At 44.5% G+C, this 20,118-nt stretch overlaps 1 protein-coding gene across 1 annotated transcript in view; it reads right to left on the bottom strand.

The window, feature by feature from the left end:
• The window catches only part of BST1 (bone marrow stromal cell antigen 1), a 29,707-nt gene extending 10,132 nt beyond the window's left edge, over positions 1-19,575 (bottom strand). The window contains exons 1-8 of the mRNA XM_082838184.1: positions 19,291-19,575; positions 18,025-18,151; positions 15,740-15,875; positions 12,650-12,732; positions 9,530-9,606; positions 9,091-9,183; positions 5,016-5,102; positions 1,652-1,711 (exon numbers count right to left, since the gene is read on the bottom strand). Coding sequence (XP_082694310.1) covers positions 1,652-1,711; positions 5,016-5,102; positions 9,091-9,183; positions 9,530-9,606; positions 12,650-12,732; positions 15,740-15,875; positions 18,025-18,151; positions 19,291-19,493 — 866 coding nt within the window. The 5' untranslated portion in view covers positions 19,494-19,575. The remainder of the gene's footprint in view (positions 1-1,651; positions 1,712-5,015; positions 5,103-9,090; positions 9,184-9,529; positions 9,607-12,649; positions 12,733-15,739; positions 15,876-18,024; positions 18,152-19,290) is intronic.
• Positions 19,576-20,118: the final 543 nt, after the last annotated feature.

The raw sequence follows: 20,118 nt of genomic DNA, 5'->3' as shown, positions 1-20,118 counted from the left end.
TGACTGAAAAATGGTTACATAAATGGCGAGTGGCCATCCTACAGATACCCCGCAGCCACTAAAAGACGGAGTCAGAAAGTACGCACAGACAGAAAAGGATGACGTCCTTATATCGTTAAGTGAAAAGGGGCCACAGCAGAACAGTCTGTCCAGCATGACTGCTCTTTGTACAAAAACAGAGGCAAGTAAATAAATGAAAATAAGACCAAACCAAAAACAAACAGATGAACAAACTTACATCTCTGCCTGGTAACATATGTGTATGTGTGTGTACTGGGATGTATGGGAGAGATGGACCAAAATGTTGAAAGAAATTACTCTGAGGAAATGGAAGTAGAGGGAAAAGGCTTCATCTTATTCACTGTTGATGATAGCTAAATACTGGAAACAATCTAAATGTCCACCTATGGGCAATGGGTTAAATAAATCATGATGTGCGCACACAACAGAACACCACAGATAGGAAAACAACACCAAGACACTATTATGCGAAAAAAGCACATTGCAGAATCCTATGTATACTATCATTTATACTAATAGTATAGGGCTTCCCTGGTGGCACAGTGGTTAAGAATCCGCCTGCCAATGCAGGAGACACGGGTTCGATCCCTGGCCCGGGAAGATCCCACATGCTGCGGAGCAACTAAGCCCATGCGCCACAACTACTGAGCCTGCGCTCTAGAGCCCGTGCTCTAGAGCCCGTGCTCTAGAGCCCATGCTCTGCAACAAGAGAAGCCACGACAATGAGAAGCGCGTGCACCACAACGAAGAGTGGTGCTCGTCGCCACTCTTGCCTCAACTAGAAAAAGCCCATGCACAGCAATGAAGACCCAACACAGCCAAAAATAAAAGCAAATAAATTAATTAATTTTTAAAAATATATACATTAGGATTGAGAAATGTAAACCTTACCACTTAAATGGAGTCAGGAGGTCAGAAGGGGGAGCTCTCATGCAGTGCCACTCATCAACTATAGGAAGAATTGTTGATTACAGACCCCAACAGAATCATCCACAGGAACAATCATCAATCATCAACAGGCCACAGCAGGAGAGATGTACACTGCATCTTCCGTAAGAAATTGACTACCCCAGCAACTCAGCCAATGAGAAACTGTCATCACCTTGAATTCTCACTTTTCTCTGACGGACTTTCATTCAAAACACCCCCTCCCAACTTCCTCCTTTTTCTCTATAAAATAAAGTTCCTCTCCTTCATTTATTGGACTTGTCTATGGCTTTTGCTATAGCCTGCTTGTCCCAAACTGCAGTTCCTCTGCTATTCCCAAATAAACCCATTTTGCTGGTAAAATAACTGTCATCTCTAAGGGCAACAGAAATAAGTTTTAATAGGTCCTCCTGCCACCCCATTCCCAGCCTTTGTGCTGAAGCTGAGGCATCAGGGCAGCCTCTGCTCTGTGGTACATGGCAGGGGTTCATTCAGCTCAGCTGCACAGATGTTCAGCAAACCTGCACCAACCCAGCAGCTCAGATATGAAGAGAAGTGCCGTGTAGAAGTACCAGTCTTACTCTGCAGCCAGACGTTTTAGGGGGTGGGTGTAAAACGATATTGCAATCCACCAGCATTCTGTAAATAGTACGGACTGATTATTTTGGGGAAGTACGGAAGTTGGGTTAAGACATTCACTTACGAATTTAAGGCACAGTCAGGATGAGTGCTGTGTTGCACACACTGTAAGAGCTTCACTGGTCTATAAAATGAAAAGAAGTAATATTTAAGGGATTATTTTAACGACTTTCATTCATCAAACATTTATGGGGGGGCCTGCAAGGTACTGGAGATACAAAGTCTTTGACCTCGAAGAGCATAGTTTCTTTTTAAAAATATTAGCCAGCATTTATTGAGCACTTACTATGTACCAAGAAATCTGATTACATATTTTACATAGATTATGTCATTTAATCCTCACAACAGTCAAACAAAGCAGGTATTATTATCATCTCCAATCTACAGTTGAGAAAGCTGTCCAGAGGAACTTGCCCAAGTTCTCACAGTAGCAAGCTGTGGAGCTGAACTTGAACCTCCACTCCAGAGCCCGAGCATGGAACCACTTCTGTAAGGATGTATGATTTTGCTTGGAAAAACCTCTTGATAAGAATTTTGGGCAGGCTGGACTCGAAGCACACAGGTGATGGCTGGTGCCCAGGCTTCAGTGAAGAAAGTTAAATTGCTCTGTACAGTAGAAGTAGAAGATGTGGGGTCCAGGCAGCCAGGAGGGAAGGGAAAGCAGCAGTGAAGACAGGATCCAGGTAACAGTGGGAGGAAGGCCAAGGAAGGATCTCTGGGTAGGGGGACCAGAGGGGACTCTGGAAGAACAGGAAACAGGTTCGGTCTATGGCACGCTATGTGACCCCTCCGCAGGACTCCCTACTTCTCAGTCTACACTATTCAGATTTTTTGTGTGTGTGTGTGTTACCAGGCCTCTCACTGTTGTGGCCTCTCCCACTGCGGAGCACAGGCTGCGGACGCGCAGGCTCAGCGGCCATGGCTCACGGGCGCAGCCGCTCCACGGCATGTGGGATCTTCCTGGACCGGGGCACGTACCCGTGTCCCCTGCATTGGCAGGTGGACTCTCAACCACTGCACCACCAGGGAAGCCCTATTCAGATATTTTTTACAAGAGTAGTTTGTTATTGCTGTGTTATGTCCCCCAAAAAAGATGCATTGAGTTTCACTGAGTCTGGATCAATACAGCGCTAAGCAGAAAACAATCAAGACACAAGAGAGGCTTTGAAGAAAGACATCGCCAAAATTTGCAGGAATCCTGGGGAGAACTTTCAACTGCCACAGGACAGAGGTCAATGTCACCTGAATTTTGAGAGGCATCTGGCTTGAGTCTGATTTTTTAACCTTGTTCGCTCTCCCATGTTAAGCCTGTTGTTATCGCCTCTGGGCTCCCAGGAGCAATAAAAACCCTACCTTAACACAGAAAGAGCCCACGAGCAGTACAAAAATGGGAGTTGGGAGGCTGAGCCAGGCAAGGGAGGAGCCCTGAAACCAGCTTTGGTAGGGTAAACTCGAGCCAGTAAAAGCAGGCTAAGACCCTGAGGCTCACAGCCGTGAGTCAGGAATGAGACCCTGGCTGGGCTCCCACAGTTGACCTGATGACTTATAAAAAGACAGCCTCCTTGGGGGAGGTCCTGGACCAAAGCAAAGGGGCCATAACTGTGGAATTTTTAGCCATATTTTTCTCTATCATTGAGCTGTTTTAGAACAAGAATTACCTTTTATTTAATTTACTAAAATCTAATGCCTTGATTAAGAATTAGAGTTCTATAGTAGAAAGAAAAGAGGAATCTTCAGGGCCATACAATACTGGATTCAAAATTCAGCTCTGTCACTGAGTGGTGACCTTTGGGAATTTGCTCAACCTCTCTTAACACTTAATTTACCCATCCATGAAAAGCGGATATTTATATAAACCTTAAAAACAGACAAAACTAAGGCTTCCCTGGTGGCACAGTGGTTAAGAATCCACCTGCCCATGCAGGGGACATGGGTTCAAGCCGTGGTCTGGGAGGATCCCACATGCTGCGGAGCAACTAAGCCCGTGAGCCACAACTACTGAGCCTGCACTCTAGAGCCCGCGAGCCACAACTACTGAGCCCGAGTGCCACAACTACTGAAGCCTGCACGCCTATGGCCCGTGCTCCACAACAAGAGAAGCCACCGCGGTGAGAAGCCTGCCCACCACAACAAAGAATAGCTCTCGCTTGCGTCAACTAGAGGAAGCCCGCGCATAGCAACGAAGACTCAACACAGCCAAAAGTAAATAAAAATAAAATTTTGAAAAAACAGACAAAAGTAACCTATGCTCTTACAAGTCTAGAGAGTGGTTACTATTGTAGGCAGGTGGGGAGCCTGAAAGGGAAGCCAAGGGGAGACTAGGGGTGCTGGTTGTGCTCTGTTTCTTGATCTACATGCTGGGTACATGCGTATGTTGAACTCGTGAAAATTCATCCACCTGTATACTTACGGTTTCTGCATTTTTTCTGTACACAGATTATATTTCCAAAAAAGAGTACGTGCTTCACTTTGTTTTCAAAAGAGGGTGATAACAACACCTAACTTGAGAGACTCCTGAGAGCATTAGCAATAATAGATGAGTAAAATGGTACAGCCTTAAGCTGTGGAAGAACAGCTTTGAGGGGCTTGTTCTCCTGGGGAGTCCAGAGTAGGGGGAGACCCATACTTCCAGGGGCTTTGCTCAGGTGGGACGGTTACCAGGTCCATGGAACTTTTGAGACAGCAGAGGGCAACAGGGCCGCCTGGACAGTCACCGCCACTGGCAAAGACTGCAGATGTAATGGGCACCCTGCCATACCCACAAACGTTCGGGAAAGCCACTAAGTCCTTGCAGTGCTGGACTCCAGCCCCTAAGGAGACAAACAGGCCTGCAGACTCAGGTGCTGACACAGAGAGAAGAAGGAAGCAGCAAGGTGAGTAATTCCCAGTCCAGGGGAGGGCTTTCAACCGTTGCAGGGTTTGAGCCAAATTTACCTACGCTTCCAAGTATCAGGAATGCCCTGAAACGATCTCTGATTATACGTATATAAAGTGCCTGGCCCATAACGTGCTCAATAAATGGTAGCTATGATGCTTTTCCTGTTGGTCCACAGTCACCATGCATCTCTCTGTAAGTATCTCAAACTCCACCTTAGCACATGTCATGCGCAGTGTGGCATCCAGAGATGCAGGGACCATAGTCCCTGTTCTCAGATGACGCACATGCAGTAGGCGAGTGAAGAGAAAACTAGACATACACAAATGACAAAGGGCTGCTGTCTGTCCTTTAGCGTCATTAAAAAGGACTCTGGACAGAAGTGGGCGGGGGCCAGGCGGAACCCTGGCCAGAAGGCCCTCCCAGTCCCCACACCCAGTGACAACCCAGAAGGCACAGTTCCGTGGCCTTTGGAGCTGATCTCTGAAAAACCTTTTCGGCAACCCTCTGCTCCTCCTTTGAATATATACACTGACTATAATATGCCACCTACTTGTAGTCATCGATACAGCTATACTGGAAACCCATTTTCTCCAGTCTCTCTTCCAGGATTTTCACACTGCCTTCTCCACAGGATTCCCTGAAACACAAAAACATAAAAACTATCAAAATAGAAGGAGAAGAGGATGGGGGGAGCTGTTTCTGTGTTAATCAAAAAATATTTTGACCGTGTGCTCCCTAGATGTTCTCCTCTCTGGAGAAATACGTGGCAAATTCTCTGGACCCAAAAAGGCTGCCGGCAGTCAAGCCACGGGTGCCCAGGACGGGGTGCTCTGAGCCTTCAAACCTGCCCGAAGTTTTGTGAGTCACACGCCTTCGGAGGGCTTCTGCCGGCGCATGCGCGGTGCTCCACAGGGCTCATCGTAGCCCCACCCGCCAACGCAGCACTGTGCTTGTGCGCCGAGCCTGACCAAAGGTGAGTGCCAGCCTGTTCAACCCAGAGTGTATTAAGTTAAGCTTCAAATGGAAACAAAAACATACATGTCAAAAAATACTAGAAAACGCAAATCAACAAAAGGGAAAAAAACCCAAATCTCACATCACTAGAGATAACTGCTGCTAACACTTTGGTGTACATCATTCTAGACTTTTACAGTATATTTATTCCCACAAGACTTTTAAACTATTACAGTGTGATTCTGCTGCCCAGCACATTTTGTAATATGCATTTGGCCATGTCTGTGTAATATATACCTCTCTGCCATTATTCTTAATTCCTGCCTGGTCTACCTTACATAATCAGAACACAGTTCATAAAAGCAGTCGCCTCTTGTTAAAGACCAAGGTTCATTCCTATATTGCAATGTCATTGACACTACAAAAAAACCTTGTTGAAGTTTCATTTTCATACACACGCTTAATTATTTGTTTCCTTAGCATACATTCCTGGAAGTAGGTTTTCTGTCACCGAGGTTTTGAATGCATTTTCAGGCTCTCGACAGCACTGCCACACTGAACCCCACGTTGACCACCCCAACAGAGTATAAGATGTCTATCTCCCCACGTTCTCATCAACAAGGATTCTTGCCCTCTCGATGGTCAGAGTTAAGCAGGCGGATTGATAAAGGCAAAGAGAGGTGGGTACAACACTGCCAGCTGTGATGAGTAGGTATGTTATTCACGTTGCAGACAGGATCCGGCCTCAGTTTACCTGGAGTGGGAAGGTGAACAGCCTCCCCACTATAAAATTAACAGAGAGGGAGTGTACAGGGAGGAAATGAGCCATTGGAGGAAGTTTTCACAGAAGTGGAACTCTAGGCATTACGGGAATGAAGAGGGTAAGGTGTTGAGTGACATCATGTTTTAGAACCTTGCCAAAATCTGGGACTATGTCCTTCTCTGGGCCAAGTTCACTACTTAGAACTTTTTGGTAAGCAATGACATGGAGGTTTCAGGACACCTAGACACAGAGCTCAGTCAATGGGTTATTTAACCTTTTTTTTTTAAAAAAAAAGAAATCAAAGCAGTGCTAAACACAACTAGCTATCAGCCATGTGATTTTTCACTCTCTATGATTTTTTCCCCTAAAATCTGAGCAGTTTGGGACCCCCATTTTCTTAGCTCATGACCTGCACCTCCATCCTGTGGCACAGACGTGGACAACCAGGTGTTCTTACCCCTTTATTATCTCTCCTGACACAGGAATAATGTGCTGAGATGACAATGAATTGCAATTTCCTTATCTCATTAAAAACAGATTCAAAGACCAAAATAAACAAATGTGACCTAATGAAACTTAAAAGCTTTTGCACAGCAAAGGAAACCATAAGCAAGACAAAAAGACAACCCTCAGAATGGGAGAAAATATTTGCAAACGAAGCAACTACAAAGGATTAATCTCCAAAATATACAAGCAGCTCATGCAGCTCAATATCAAAAAAACAAAAAACCCAGTCCAAAAATGGGCAGAAGACCTAAATAGACATTTCTCCAAAGAAGATATACAGATTGCCAACAAACACATGAAAGGATGCTCAACATCAGTAATCATTAGAGAAATGCAAATCAAAACTACAATGAGATATCATCTCACACTGGTCAGAATGGCCATCATCAAAATATCTAGAAACAATAAATGCTGGAGTGGGTGTTGAGAAAAGGGAAACCTCTTGCACTTTGGTGGGAATGTAAATTGATACAGCCACTATGGAGACCAGTATGGAGGTTCCTTAAAAAGCTAAAAATAGGGCTTTCCTGGTGGCGCAGTGGTTAAGAGTCCGCCTGCTGATGCAGGGGACACGGGTTTGTACCCTGGTCCGGGAAGATCCCATGTGCCGTGGAGTGGCTAGGCCCGTGAGCCATGGCCACTAAGCCTGCGCGTCCGGAGCCTGTGCTCCGCAACAGGAGAGGCCACAACAGTGAGAGGCCCGCGTACCGCAAAAAAAAAAAAAAAAAAAAAAGCTAAAAATAGAACTACCACATGACCCAGCAATCCCACCACTCGGCATATACCCTGAGAAAACCATAATTCAAAAAGAGTCATTGTTCATTGTTCATTGCAGCACTATTTACAATAGCCAGGACATAGAAGCAACCTAAGTGTCCATCAACAGACGAATGGATAAAGAAGATGTGGCACATATATACAATGGAATATTACTCAGCCATAAAAAGAAACGAAATTGAGTTATTTGTAGTGAGGTGGATGGACCTAGAGTCTGTCATACAGAGTGAAGTAAGTCAGAAAGAGAAAAACAAGTACTGTATGCAAACATGTATATATAGAACCTAAAAAAAAATAGTTCTGAAGAACCTAGGGGCAGGACAGGAATAAAGATGCAGATGTAGAGAATGGACTTGAGGACATGGGGAGAGGGAAGGATGAGCTGGGAAGAAGTGAGAGAGTGGTATTGACATATATACACTACCAAATGTAAAGTAGATAGCTAGTGGGAAGCAGCCACATAGCACAGGGAGATCAGCTCCATGCTTTGTGACCTCCTAAGGGGGTGGAATAGGGAGGGTGGGAGGGAGACGCAAGAGGGAAGGGATATGGGGATATATGTATACATATAGCTGATTCACTTTGTTATACAGCAGAAACTAACACAACAATGTAAAGCAATTATACTCCAATAAAGATGTTTTTAAAAAAAAAAGATTCAAAGGACAATCTTTCTCTGATAGATACCTTAAAACAACAAGCAAGCATAATATCTAGACAAAAAGCAACTTCTCACAGAAACAAGAAAAACAGTACACATTGTTTTTCATGCAACAATAGGTATAAGTTGTCTTCTGGGAAGAGAAGAGCAGATTCTGGTATGACTATGTAATAAGTCATTTGCAAATTTAATCTTCTGCCCAAGAGAAAAAAAAAATATCACTCATTATATGGTGAGTCTTAGGGGGTCCTGGCGGCCTGAAATGGGGAATTTGCTAAGATTCTTCCAGAACATTCTTTCAATAACACATCCACTCAATGCTTTCCCCAATGTAGCTTCAATGCTCTGAAGGACAGGGCCCCAGCTGCTTCTGAAGCACCATCACGGCTGCACAGCTTTTACCAGGCTTGGCCTTATTGGCTTGTCTCTGAGCCAACCGGGTTTACGTTTTTTATCTTTAGTTTTGCCAGCACTGCCCTTTGTTGATGAGAAGGATGAGTTCAAGTTTGCTTGATATCTGAGTTGATATAACCACTTGAGTTAGCGGCTTCCGAGAAAAATATGGATCATAAATATTTCCTTGGCCAGTTATCTGAGATCCAGCTGCAAAACTGGTTGTTCTCTGAGAAGAACGTCTTCATTACATGGTCCATGAGTCCATTCTGTGAACTCCCAGTGAGGCTTTTGAGCTTTAAATGACCAGGGAGAAAAACTGGCTTTGACCTACACAAATGACCTACTCAGAAAGGCTGAGAGGAGTATCTGGATAAAGGAGGTTTTCTCTCTGGGCTCAGGACTGACTCACGGCATTTCCAGAAAGTCAAGCCTTTGCCTTTCTCTGCCCACCACATTAGAAACAGAGAAGACCATTGATTCCCCAGAAATGTAAATGTAAATCAGACTGGATCATATTACATCCAAGAAAAGCAGGTTTGCACAAAGATCAGTAGCATCATAACTTACACATTGGTTCCCCCGATTTCATGCATAACCCAGATCTCAATGCGTGTGATTTTATCCTTCTGTAAGTGGGGAATTTCAAAATCTGCAAAAAACCTGAGAAACAGGAAAGACATTTCTTAAAGTCCTAAAGCAATATGATACTGTTCCCATATCAATGTTAGTTGACTTACACATTACTTTTGTTTTAAAGCTTTGCGGGGGGCACTTTTTAGCTTTAATTTTTAGGTTACTTATTTCATTCAGGCATTCATCAGCTGTTAGTTTTATAAATGTATGGACATAGTTCTGATCTCCAGGTCATTCAATTGTTTTTCTCTACCTGATCTTACAGAAGCAAGCATTAGACTGGGGATGTGAATGATTCTCTTAAGCCTCCATTGAAAACAACTAAAAACACATTTTGGCATCTTTGTCTTACATGTTGGTGCTGCATTCTTACCCTTTTACAGGATAGGCTCCTGTTGGCTCTGAACCATTCAGCATGACATAGATCACCCCAGAACTATCCTTTGCATACTGCAAAAAGAAACAAGCATTTTGAGTAAGCTGTCATTTTTAAGCTATGAAATGGTCAACTGTTTTTTAAATTGACAATTTTCAATACTGGCAAGGATGGGATAAATTTGGTATTTCATAGAGCCAGAGGGATGCAAACTGGCATATCTTGGAAAGCAAATTGCTTTGAAATGTCAAAAACGCAGTAACTCCATGCCTGGGAACCTACCATTATAAAATAATGCAAACCAGTATCAGATTCCAGCATTGTTTCAGCTGGTGTACACTAACTTATGCTGGCATTACAAGCAACCTCAAAATCACAGTGGCTTTAAACAAGAAAGATTTATTTCATGCACACACTACATGTTTATCACAAGTGTTTGGATTTGGCGTTTGGGTTTTGCTCCGTATGTCCTTGCTCTGGGACCCAAGCTGATGCAGCCTCCACAAATGCAGAGTCACTGGTTATCAGGAAAGGGAGAAGAAAGTGGCAAATCACAGACCAGTTCTTAAAGGCTTCCACCCAGATGTCACACAGTCATTCCTACTCACACCCTATTGGCCAGTGTAAGTCACACGTAAGTAACTTCAAGAGACAGAATGAGTGCAAACCACATGCTCAGAAGATGAGCCAGAAATACTTGGTAAACAGCACGAAGGATCACCTGGTGCACAGAGATGTGCACAAAGATGTATATTGCAACATGGTTTGTAACCAGTCTAAAACAGTCAACAACAGGGAAGGATAAGTCAATTATGGCCCTTTCATGTCTGAAATATTACCCAGCCATTAATAAAAGTCTACAATAGATATGCAATAACATAGAAGGTGCTTACATTCAAAGAAAAAGCAAGACTAGGTGGACAGAGCATGTGCTCCACTCTGTTAAAAATAAATAGGCATGGCTTCCCTGGTGGCGCAGTGGTTGAGAGTCCGCCTGCCGATGCAGGGGACACGGGTTCGTGCCCCGGTCCGGGAAGATCCCACATGCCGCGGAGCGGCTGGGCCCGTGAGCCATGGCCGCTGAGCCTGCGCGTCCGGAGCCTGTGCTCCGCAACGGGAGAGGCCACAACAGTGAGAGGCCCGAGTACAGCAAAAAATAAATAAATAAATAAATAAATAGGCAGAAGTCTGGGAATATTAGTCAATATTCTCTGGACCTGTCTGTCCCTGAGATTCCCAAGGGACAGACAGGTCCAGAGAAGTTCCCAAATCTCCAGCTGAGAACACTACTGGAGCATATAATTTCCCCGATAAAACGTTTACTCTAGTGTGAAGCCGGGTGGGGGGGACGGCAGGGGGTATCACGCAGCTCTGTGACACATGCCCAGCAGAGCCACGCCGAATGCCAGCCGCAACAAAGCAACAATGTACTCCGTGCCACGCCTGTCTCAGATTGCTTCCAAGTAGGCTAACAGTCTCAGTTCAATCTGCAAATGTCAAGGTCTGATGACCACTATTTGCCCTTAGGTAGCATGAATATGGATGATTAGTTTTCTTATTTATACTTTCTATAATTTGTCATTCTCTATCCTGAGCAGTTATTACATTGATGATAAAATTTTTTTTTCATTAAAAACATGCGTGCAGATACGGTGAGGCTCTATGAAGTCATGGTCGAAAATGTGGTTTCTGGCTGCTGCACTTAGTAGCTGGGTAATAGGTCTGATCAAGTTTCTTGGCCTCTCTGTGCCTCATTTTTCCTATCTGTAAAACAAGGGTAATAAGAGTCCCTACCCCATAGGATTGTAAAGATCAAATCACTTAAAATAATACCTAACATTTATGGAATACTTATTCGCTATAATTCAGACCCTCTCCTCATCACTATACTAGACTACCTCTCCTCATGTTCAGACCATCCAGCGTATTCTAAGGGCTCATAAAATGTGAGCATGATTATTAGATTCCCATTCTAGAGTTGAAGGAAGTATAAGATGGTGGCTTCCGGCACACTTTGAAGTTGGGCAGATCTGCTGGGGAGAATATGGTTTGTTTTTTTTAACATATAATGTTGACATCACCCCCAAGTTGTCGTTATGATCCCACGTTCAAGTGATGATGCATCCACCACCTCCCACTCCTCACTGAGGGGCTCGGGCAGCTCACTGCCAGCTGCCTGGAGCCTGCACTCCAAGCAGAACCTGTGGGGAGCGGGCATGGACGGAGGGCTCCGACCGGAGCTGGCAGGAGAGCACAGGAATAAGAATGCTTCTGTCTGGAGCGGGCCCTCTGCTTAGTTCCAAACTGCAGCTGTGGTGGAGGATTTGACCAAAGTCTCGCTCACCCTGATTAACAGTGGACCCAGCGGACACCTGGTGGTCCAGAGCAGGAAGTAGGACCAGAAGAGACACAGAGAGCCCTGAAAGGAGCTTGGTGGCAGTGGGTAGAAGGACTTCACATCCACCAGCCTCCTAGTCAGTACAGCTGACTGCTTTGCTCAGTACTTGAGCTAAGGACTGCACCCTCTTTATTTGGAATCTTTGGTCTAACACTGGTGACAGAAAATGTAAGCTGTAGTCACTGGCATGTTATAGCTACCGATAGCTATCATCAACTCTGGTGACAATATCCTCTGAGAAACAGACCCACATTTAGGGGACCATTTCTTTGTCTCCAGCTTATCCCTGGTCTCCTATTGCCTCCTCTTCAGTTAATATCAACCTTGTGCACATCTCTGATGCCCACATCTAGATCTTAGGGGTCCCAGGCTCTCCTATAAAGCAGGGGTTACCCCACTTCACACCTCAATCAAAATCACATTGATTTGAACTACTAACAACAACCACAACACCAGAGTAATAATGACTGTTTAACACCTTCTTCTGGAGCTAACATTCAGAATTTTTTCTCTATACCAGGCATTGCATTAAGCATTTTAGCTTCTTAAATCCTCACCCCTTTATGGAGCAGAGAGCGTGAATCAGAATGTTGCAAAGGTAGAAACCGAGACTCAGAGAAGTTTAGTAATGACCCGATGGCCCAGCCTCTGAACCCTTCTGTCCCCTGTTCACAGATCCCGCACCTGCTCAGTCGCCCAGCCAGCCATCCCAGGATTACCTGGATGGATGCACTTTTCCAGTAAGAATCCACAGGATTGTTTTCACAATCTTCAGATGTAGGGCAGGAATGGTAGTCGAGTCCTACAGGGAAAACAGACAAACACATTTTATTTCAAAGACTATATCAAGGAAGAATTAATTGAAAATATTTGCTGGCTCCGCAAAATATACTGAAACTCATTCTACATAATGTGTATGGGCTTAACATTCATAGCTCTGCCCACAGACATTTGTCATTGTGCTCGGCACAAATGTGAGGAAAGCAGAGAACTAAACAGCTGGGTTAATTCTCTACTGGAGTTCTAGCAAGTGATATATATAGATACATATATATATGTGTATATATATATATATATATGCACATATATCCAAGAAATATATATAATATTATATTATACATTATGTCCATATTAAAAATTATATATTAAAAAATTATATTTATTACATATATAACTTTTTTTTTGCATTGTTGGGAGAAATGCCTTCTCCAATTAACCCAGGTCTTAGAAGTAAATACAAGAAAAATAGACCAAGAAAGTAACAGTCCTTAATCAGAAAATAGAAATTTTATAACATTTAAAATATAGAAAATGTTAAAATGTATTACATTAAAAAAAAAATTTTAAAGACAAAATTCAGCAGATATATAATGGGATTTGTTCCCCATTTACTCTATAGCAAAAGGAGAAAGTGCTAATTGACAATTCGTTCCAGGGAAAACAAAGCAGGGCAAAATGTGAACTTCTTGAAGGGAAACACACGGAGCGCCCTTGCTCCCTCTGGGGGCACCAGCATCTCGACGTGCTCACCAACTTGGAGGCTCCCCAAACCCCATCAGAGAGGGGTTTTTATGGAGATTTCATTAAGTAGACTGATTAACCATTAGTAGATTGATTAAACCATTGGTGATTAACTCAATCTCCAGTCCCCCGCCCCTTCCCAGAGGACAGAGGATGGGGCTGAAACTCCCAACTCTCTAATGATGCCTCTATCTTTTTGGTGACCAGCCCGCATCTGAAGCTATCTGGGGGCTCCCAATCACCAGTCATCCCATTACCATACAAAAGACACTCATCACTCTTCAGAGCCCAAGGGTTTCAGGAGCTGTGCGCCAGGAACCAGGGGGTCCAAGACCAGCTATTAATTTGTAGTATACCACCGTCTCCCTCCCTTCATGATCTTTCCATCTCACCCCTCCTCCATGCTCCCTCACCCTCTGTACGATCATCAAAATGAGGCTTCCTGGCCACAGTCCACTGGAAGAATGGCCATGTCCATTTGATCTGCACCCTGCCATGCTTCCCGTCTCAGGCAAAGTGAAAGTCCGCATCCTCACGATGTCCTGTGCTGTCTGGCCCTCCTTTATTCCTCTAGCCTCACAGTCTACTACTTGCCTCTTCACTTACTGCCTGCCTTTCTGTTCCTTAAATATGCCACACACACTCCCACCTCAAGGCCTTTGCACGTGCTGTTCCCTCTATCAGGAAATGCTCTTCCTCAAGTCCTTTAGGTCTTTGCTCAAACATCAGCTTCTCAGTGGGGCCTTCGCCGGGCCTGTGTAAAACTGCAATGCTTCCCTCTCCCCTCCTTACCAGCCAGCACTCCCTACCCTCTTTTCCCTGTTTTGTTTTGCTCTGTAACCTTTATAATCTTAAGGCGAACTATACGTACATGTTTTTACTTGCCTGTTGATGGTCTTACCTCCCCCCCTGCCCCTATAAAGTAAGGATGAGGTATTACTTTCCTGGTTTACTCTCTGCTGTGTTCCCAGTGCCCAGAAGAGCAAGGACTGGCACGGAGGAGGCACTCTACAAACTTTATAGATGGGTGAATGAATGGAGCTGCCAGGAAGCCGCCAGGAAGCTTCCCGAGGCTCTGGTCTGTGCCGGTGTCTCCCTCTGCTACTCCCTAGCTCTGGGTCATTCCCGCCTCAGAGCACACCCCTCTGCACTCACAAAACTACATGTTTCCTGAGGGCAGAGACCGCTGCATCACCAGCTCCCAGCGTGGGAGTTGATGGATGAAGAGCGTTTTCCTTACCATCGGGCCAGCCCCTGTGACTTTAACTTTCACTGTGATTTTGCCAACTACAAAATTGCCACTTGCCATCTACCTCTACAAGTATTAAATCATGAGTCGCTGCAGCCGCTGACCTTCAACACCCCCTGAAAGGAGTTCAGGGTGATCAGGAATGAGGCCCTCTGTGCTGTGGGAAAAGCTGGCATAACAGGTCTTTAGATAGTTAAATAGTTTCAGGAGAAGATTTTATGAGCCCAAGTCTTGCATCTCCTCATATCTAGGAAAGTACTAAAATTATTAACGGTGACATCTGTTCCTTGTGACTAGCAGCAGGTCTCTGCCAAAATGTGTGCCTGACTCCACACACCCACCCCCTTCACTAAAATCGTACGTAACAGTGACCCTTCCCCCCCTACCTCTTTGGAGCAGTTTCTCAGAGCTATCTGAAGTGCTGTCTAATGGGCTATAGTCCTCATTTTGCCCTAAATAAAGCTTAACTCTCAGCTTTCACGTTGTGCTTTTTTTTTTTTAAGTCAATAATTTGAATCTCAAAATATCTGCTGGTGGCCTGGAGCAGCTTCAGAATCAGTGAGAAGAGGGGAGAATCCTGGCCCTAGTTCTTCAAGTCATTTAACCTCCCAAAGCCTCAGTTTCCCCCTCTGGAAAATGGGGATAGTGAGACAGAGTCATGCAGGACTCTGGAGTCAGACTCTGACTTTGCTGTTTACGCACTGTGCAATCCTAAGCAAGTTTCTCAATCTTGCTGTGCCTCACTTTTCTCGTTTGTCAAAATAGGAATCAGGATAGGACCTATCCCATGGGGCTGTTGCAGGGATTAAATGAGTTAATACCCATAAAGTGCTTAGAACAGTACCTAGCAAAAGATAGATTCTCTTTCTCTATTATCATTGTTATTATTTAATTATTATTATGACCACTTTACCTGAGAGGATTTGAGGGGGGCGGAATCCAAAGAGATAAAAATGCGTATGAAAGCACTTAGCACAAATGGCATATGCATAGTAAATAGGAACCCTGACTTTTCTTGTGATTTGTGCAGAAGTCTTACCAGAGGCATTTTTCTGTCGACACCAGCTCAAGAAATCTCCAACCATGCCATACAGAACATTGCACAGTGGCATAAAGCGGCGGCCGTTCTCCGCATAGCTGGTGACAAGGAGGTGGTTGTTTTCCCAGAATAGGGACTAAGGAAAAACCAACACAAAATGAAATCAAAACAGATTTCTTCAGGCACAGTATCATCAAGACAAGTCAGGCCAACCATTTCTCATTCACCTGGGACTTGCCTCACAACTACTGAACCTTCTTTGTTTTTGTCTTTAGTTATCCATTCAGAGAGTGCTACCAGCTCTCTTTTCTTTATTCCAAGGGTATCATGCAAATGTTAATGAAATATTTTCCCAGCAGAGAAAAAATATAGATACATACATACATATATATTTTTTCTAGTAGTTAAAAAATTATAGATCGATTTTTTTTTTAAATCAAGGGACCTGTGTTCAAATTTTGGGTCTGTCACATACTAAATGTGTGATCTTGAACAAGCCATGTAATCTCCCTGTGCCTCAGTTTCCACATGTGGAAAATGGGGAGTATGAACACTTCCTCTTCTCCCAGAGCTGTGGTGAGGATGATATGCAATCACAAATTGAATTCCTAAAGGGTAAAGTGCCTCAAAAATACATTACTATGAAGTTACAATGTTTTCACATAATAATAATACAAATAACAACATCCCCCTCATCATGCCATCAGATCCTCAGTATTCCAACCAGCAATCTCTGTCTAGACTGGATGCTTCCCGAGGGCAGAGGCTGTTTTGTTCCCTGTTGCATCTGAAACTCTGAGAACAACACCTGGTACATGGAATTAGCTCAGTATTTACTGAGTTTATCAACCAAAGTCCATGAGGAAGGAGAACAAAAATAACAGCTCCCCTTTTTACTGACCAAGAGGCTGCAAGGTTCAAAGGCAACATATACTCAAAAATCATGTTTTCAGCCTATTATGTGTTTGAACCTCCCAGCTCCACTTACCTACCTTTACAAATGAAAAAAATCAATGTTAAGATGTTTTCATTTGTAAACATCAATGTTACATGGCTTTACAATGAAAAAAATCAAGTTAAGAATTTGTGTCAACCTATTTACAATAGCCAGGACACGGAAGCAACCTAAGTGTCCATCAACAGATGAATGGATAAAGAAGATGTAACACATATATACGATGGACTATTACTCAGCCATAAAAAGAATTGGAATTGAGTTATTTGTGGTGAGGTGAATCAACCTAGAGTCTGTCATACAGAGTGAAGTAAGTCAGAAAGAGAAAAACAAATACCGCATGCTAACACATATATATGGAATCTAAAAAAAAAATGGTTCTGAAGAACCTAGGGGCAGGACAGGAATAAAGACGCAGACGTAGTGAATGGACTTGAGGATATGGGGAGGGGGAAGGGTAAGCTGGGATGAAGTGAGAGAGTGGCATGAACATATATACACTACCTAATGTAAACTAGATAGCTAGTGGGAAGCAGCCGCATAGCCCAGAGAGATCAGCTCAGTGCTTTGTGATCACCTAGAGGGGTGGGATAGGGAGGGTGGGAGGGAGACGCAAGAGGGAAGGGATATGGTGATATATGTATATGTATAGCTGATTCACTTTGTTATAAAGCAGAAACTAACACACCATTGTAAAGCAATTATACTCCAATAAAGATGTTTAAAAAAATTTATGTCAAGAATATGTCCTTCATTAAGAAAAAAAAATTTATGTCAGAGAAATAAAAATGATATCTAACTTTCTTTAAACTCAAGATACTGTTCTAAATAAGTAATTTACATAGATGTTCTCATTTACTTTCACTGTATTAGTGCTTAGAGTGCAGACAGAATACAGACATGTAAACCACATGATTATATGTTAACCAGTTTCTTCAAGAAACTGGTCCTGAATGGATATAATCTTAAGACCTGTTAAGAGGAGGGATTGGTCTCCCGGGAGGATACTGACATAGAGGGTTTTCTGAAGTACTCAAGGTTCAGGCCTTTCGAGCCAGTTAGGATGGAGATTGTTCAACTAGCCAGGTGCAGAGGCCCCGTGGGAAAGGTGTGGTGACGCCCTGATGTTCTTGTGGGTTTTGCACTGACTTCTTGACTTAGGAAAGTTCCTTCTGCCCAGGACAGGCAGGAGACCCAGGAGCACCGTTGAAGACAGAGCCCCTTTCCCACCAGAGAGCCTGGCGCACATTGTGAGTTGGCTGCTTGGCCTGGACACTGTCTGTCTCTATAGAGACAGAGCAACGTTTTACCGAGGCGAAGGTAGAGTTACCTTGTCTCTGGGAATGGAGTGCCTGGAGAGGTTAATAAAAAGGTCGTAATCTGAGGGAAGCACAGAACAGGGATCCTTATCCAGCACCAGTTTAAAGGCTTCCCAGATGGCTGTGCAGTTCTTGTCCCTGCGGAAAAGTACAAGTTTAAAAAAGAAAAAGAAGAAACAAAACAAAAGACCACATTCCAGTGTGATATATTTCCGTTTCTCTCTCCAAGTTTTTTACTAGTGATTTTGTCAAATATCAACTCTGCAGAACTGGGCATACAACAAAGACAGGAAATTGTCATAACTCTTGCATTAACCCCAATTCAGAAGAGGAAGAAAAATAACTTTGGTGATGGATTTAGAAATCTGACAGTGGAAGTGTCTTTCAGAGGTTCAACACACATTTCTTAGAACTTAGAACAGGCTCACAGAGACAGCAGAAAATGCACAGAGCCAGAAGGTGACGATTCCAATAAACCACATGGGCTGCCAGCTTCAGGTGCCCCTTCATTTAGACACAGGTCCATCCTGGGGTTGGGGGCCAGGTGAGATCAGGCAGGCACGCGACCTTGTAAAATCAGGAGTGAGCACAGAGTGTGGAAAAAGACTGTTCCACCTCCTGCCAAGGCAGAAAGTATGACTTCCAGTGTCCGCTGCAACTCCTTAAAGTCCAACCTAGCTTTCCAAAACCATTTCCCACCCCATTTGTAACTTATTTCTTATGCTGGGTGGTAACATGGTGTTCCATGGGTGTTCCCATTTTTTTCCATTCTTTTTTATTGGCCTAAAATCTGTCACAATAAAAACAACTGGCACAAGAGAGGGACTTCATGAAAACAGAAAAAATGTGTCCAAGGAAGGAGCAAAAATTAGTAAGAAGCACAGTGCTGGCAAGAGAGACTCAAACTTTAAAAGTCCTCTAAATTAGAAGACCTGAAATTTGAATTCCCAAAGAACCTGGACTCGGGGAATTCCAGCTGGAGACCATATTCCTGGGTCATGGGTTCTGGTTAACCTTACGCTGGCTGTCGTCCAAACTCACCACTACCTAATCCTCATCCACTCCCCAACACCCGCTTCATTTTTACACACACACACACACACACACACACACACACACACACACACACACACACACACCCTTCACCTCCAGACCCCACACAGTGCACCCTCCCCAGTAGATTCCCCATCCTCCTTCCCTCTCCCCCCTCCTCCTCCCCTTCCTCTCCCCCTCCCTTCCTCTCCCTCTCCGGCTCCCTCGCCAGCCGCCGCGCTCACCGCAGCTCGGGGCTCAGCACCGCAATGTACTCCGCGCAGCGGCCCAGGAAGATGCTCTGCAGGTGCGGGGTGGTGCCCTGCCCGCTCCAGCGCGCGTCCGCAGCGCCTGCAGCGCCCGCGGCTGGCGGCAGCAGCAGCAGCAGCAGGATCAACAGCAGCGCCGGCAGCGGCCGCCGGGACCGCGCGCACCCCCGGGCTTCCATCGCAGTCACTTTGGGGGTGCCTCCCAGACTCGCCTCCTCCCGTCGCGCTGAGGTGGCTCCCCGAGCCCTAACGGAACCCGCGCTCACTTGCTGTCTCTCTTTCTGCTTCAGCTCCGGAACTGAGTTGGGACATTTCCGGGGGCAGGAGTATTGCCCTCGGCTAATCTCGGCCGGAGTCCACGAGGTGGGAGGCCCAAGGTTGGAGAAGGGGTGAGGCGAGTTCGGCCTCCCGAAGGAAGATTTTTCTGGCTTCAAACTATGACAACTTTCACAGACACCCTCTTTCTCACTGGCTAATGATGAGTGGACGGTGTTTGTTTTCAGGAAATAATAACCACAAAAGCTAATATTTATTGAGCTGTTACTATGTGCCAACCACTTTGCAAGCATAATTATCATTGCCTTTTCACAATATCCCTCCAAGCTAGGTTTATCACTCCCATTTACAGGTAAGTGAATTCAGGGAAGTTAAGTAGCTTGTCGGAGGTCACAATCTCCCTTCCAGATAGATGCAAAATTCCAGAGACAATCAGTGTAGAGATTTGAGATTAACAGAACTCACTGGAGGGCCAAGTCCTCAATTCCTACGGTCATGATAGCTATGTGCCTGGCAGACGTGATAAAT

Source organism: Leucopleurus acutus (assembly GCF_964270905.1).
Source record: "Leucopleurus acutus genome assembly, chromosome: 4".
Classification (NCBI taxonomy): Eukaryota; Metazoa; Chordata; class Mammalia; order Artiodactyla; family Delphinidae; genus Leucopleurus; species Leucopleurus acutus.
This window is presented reverse-complemented; position numbering and strand designations above follow the sequence as displayed.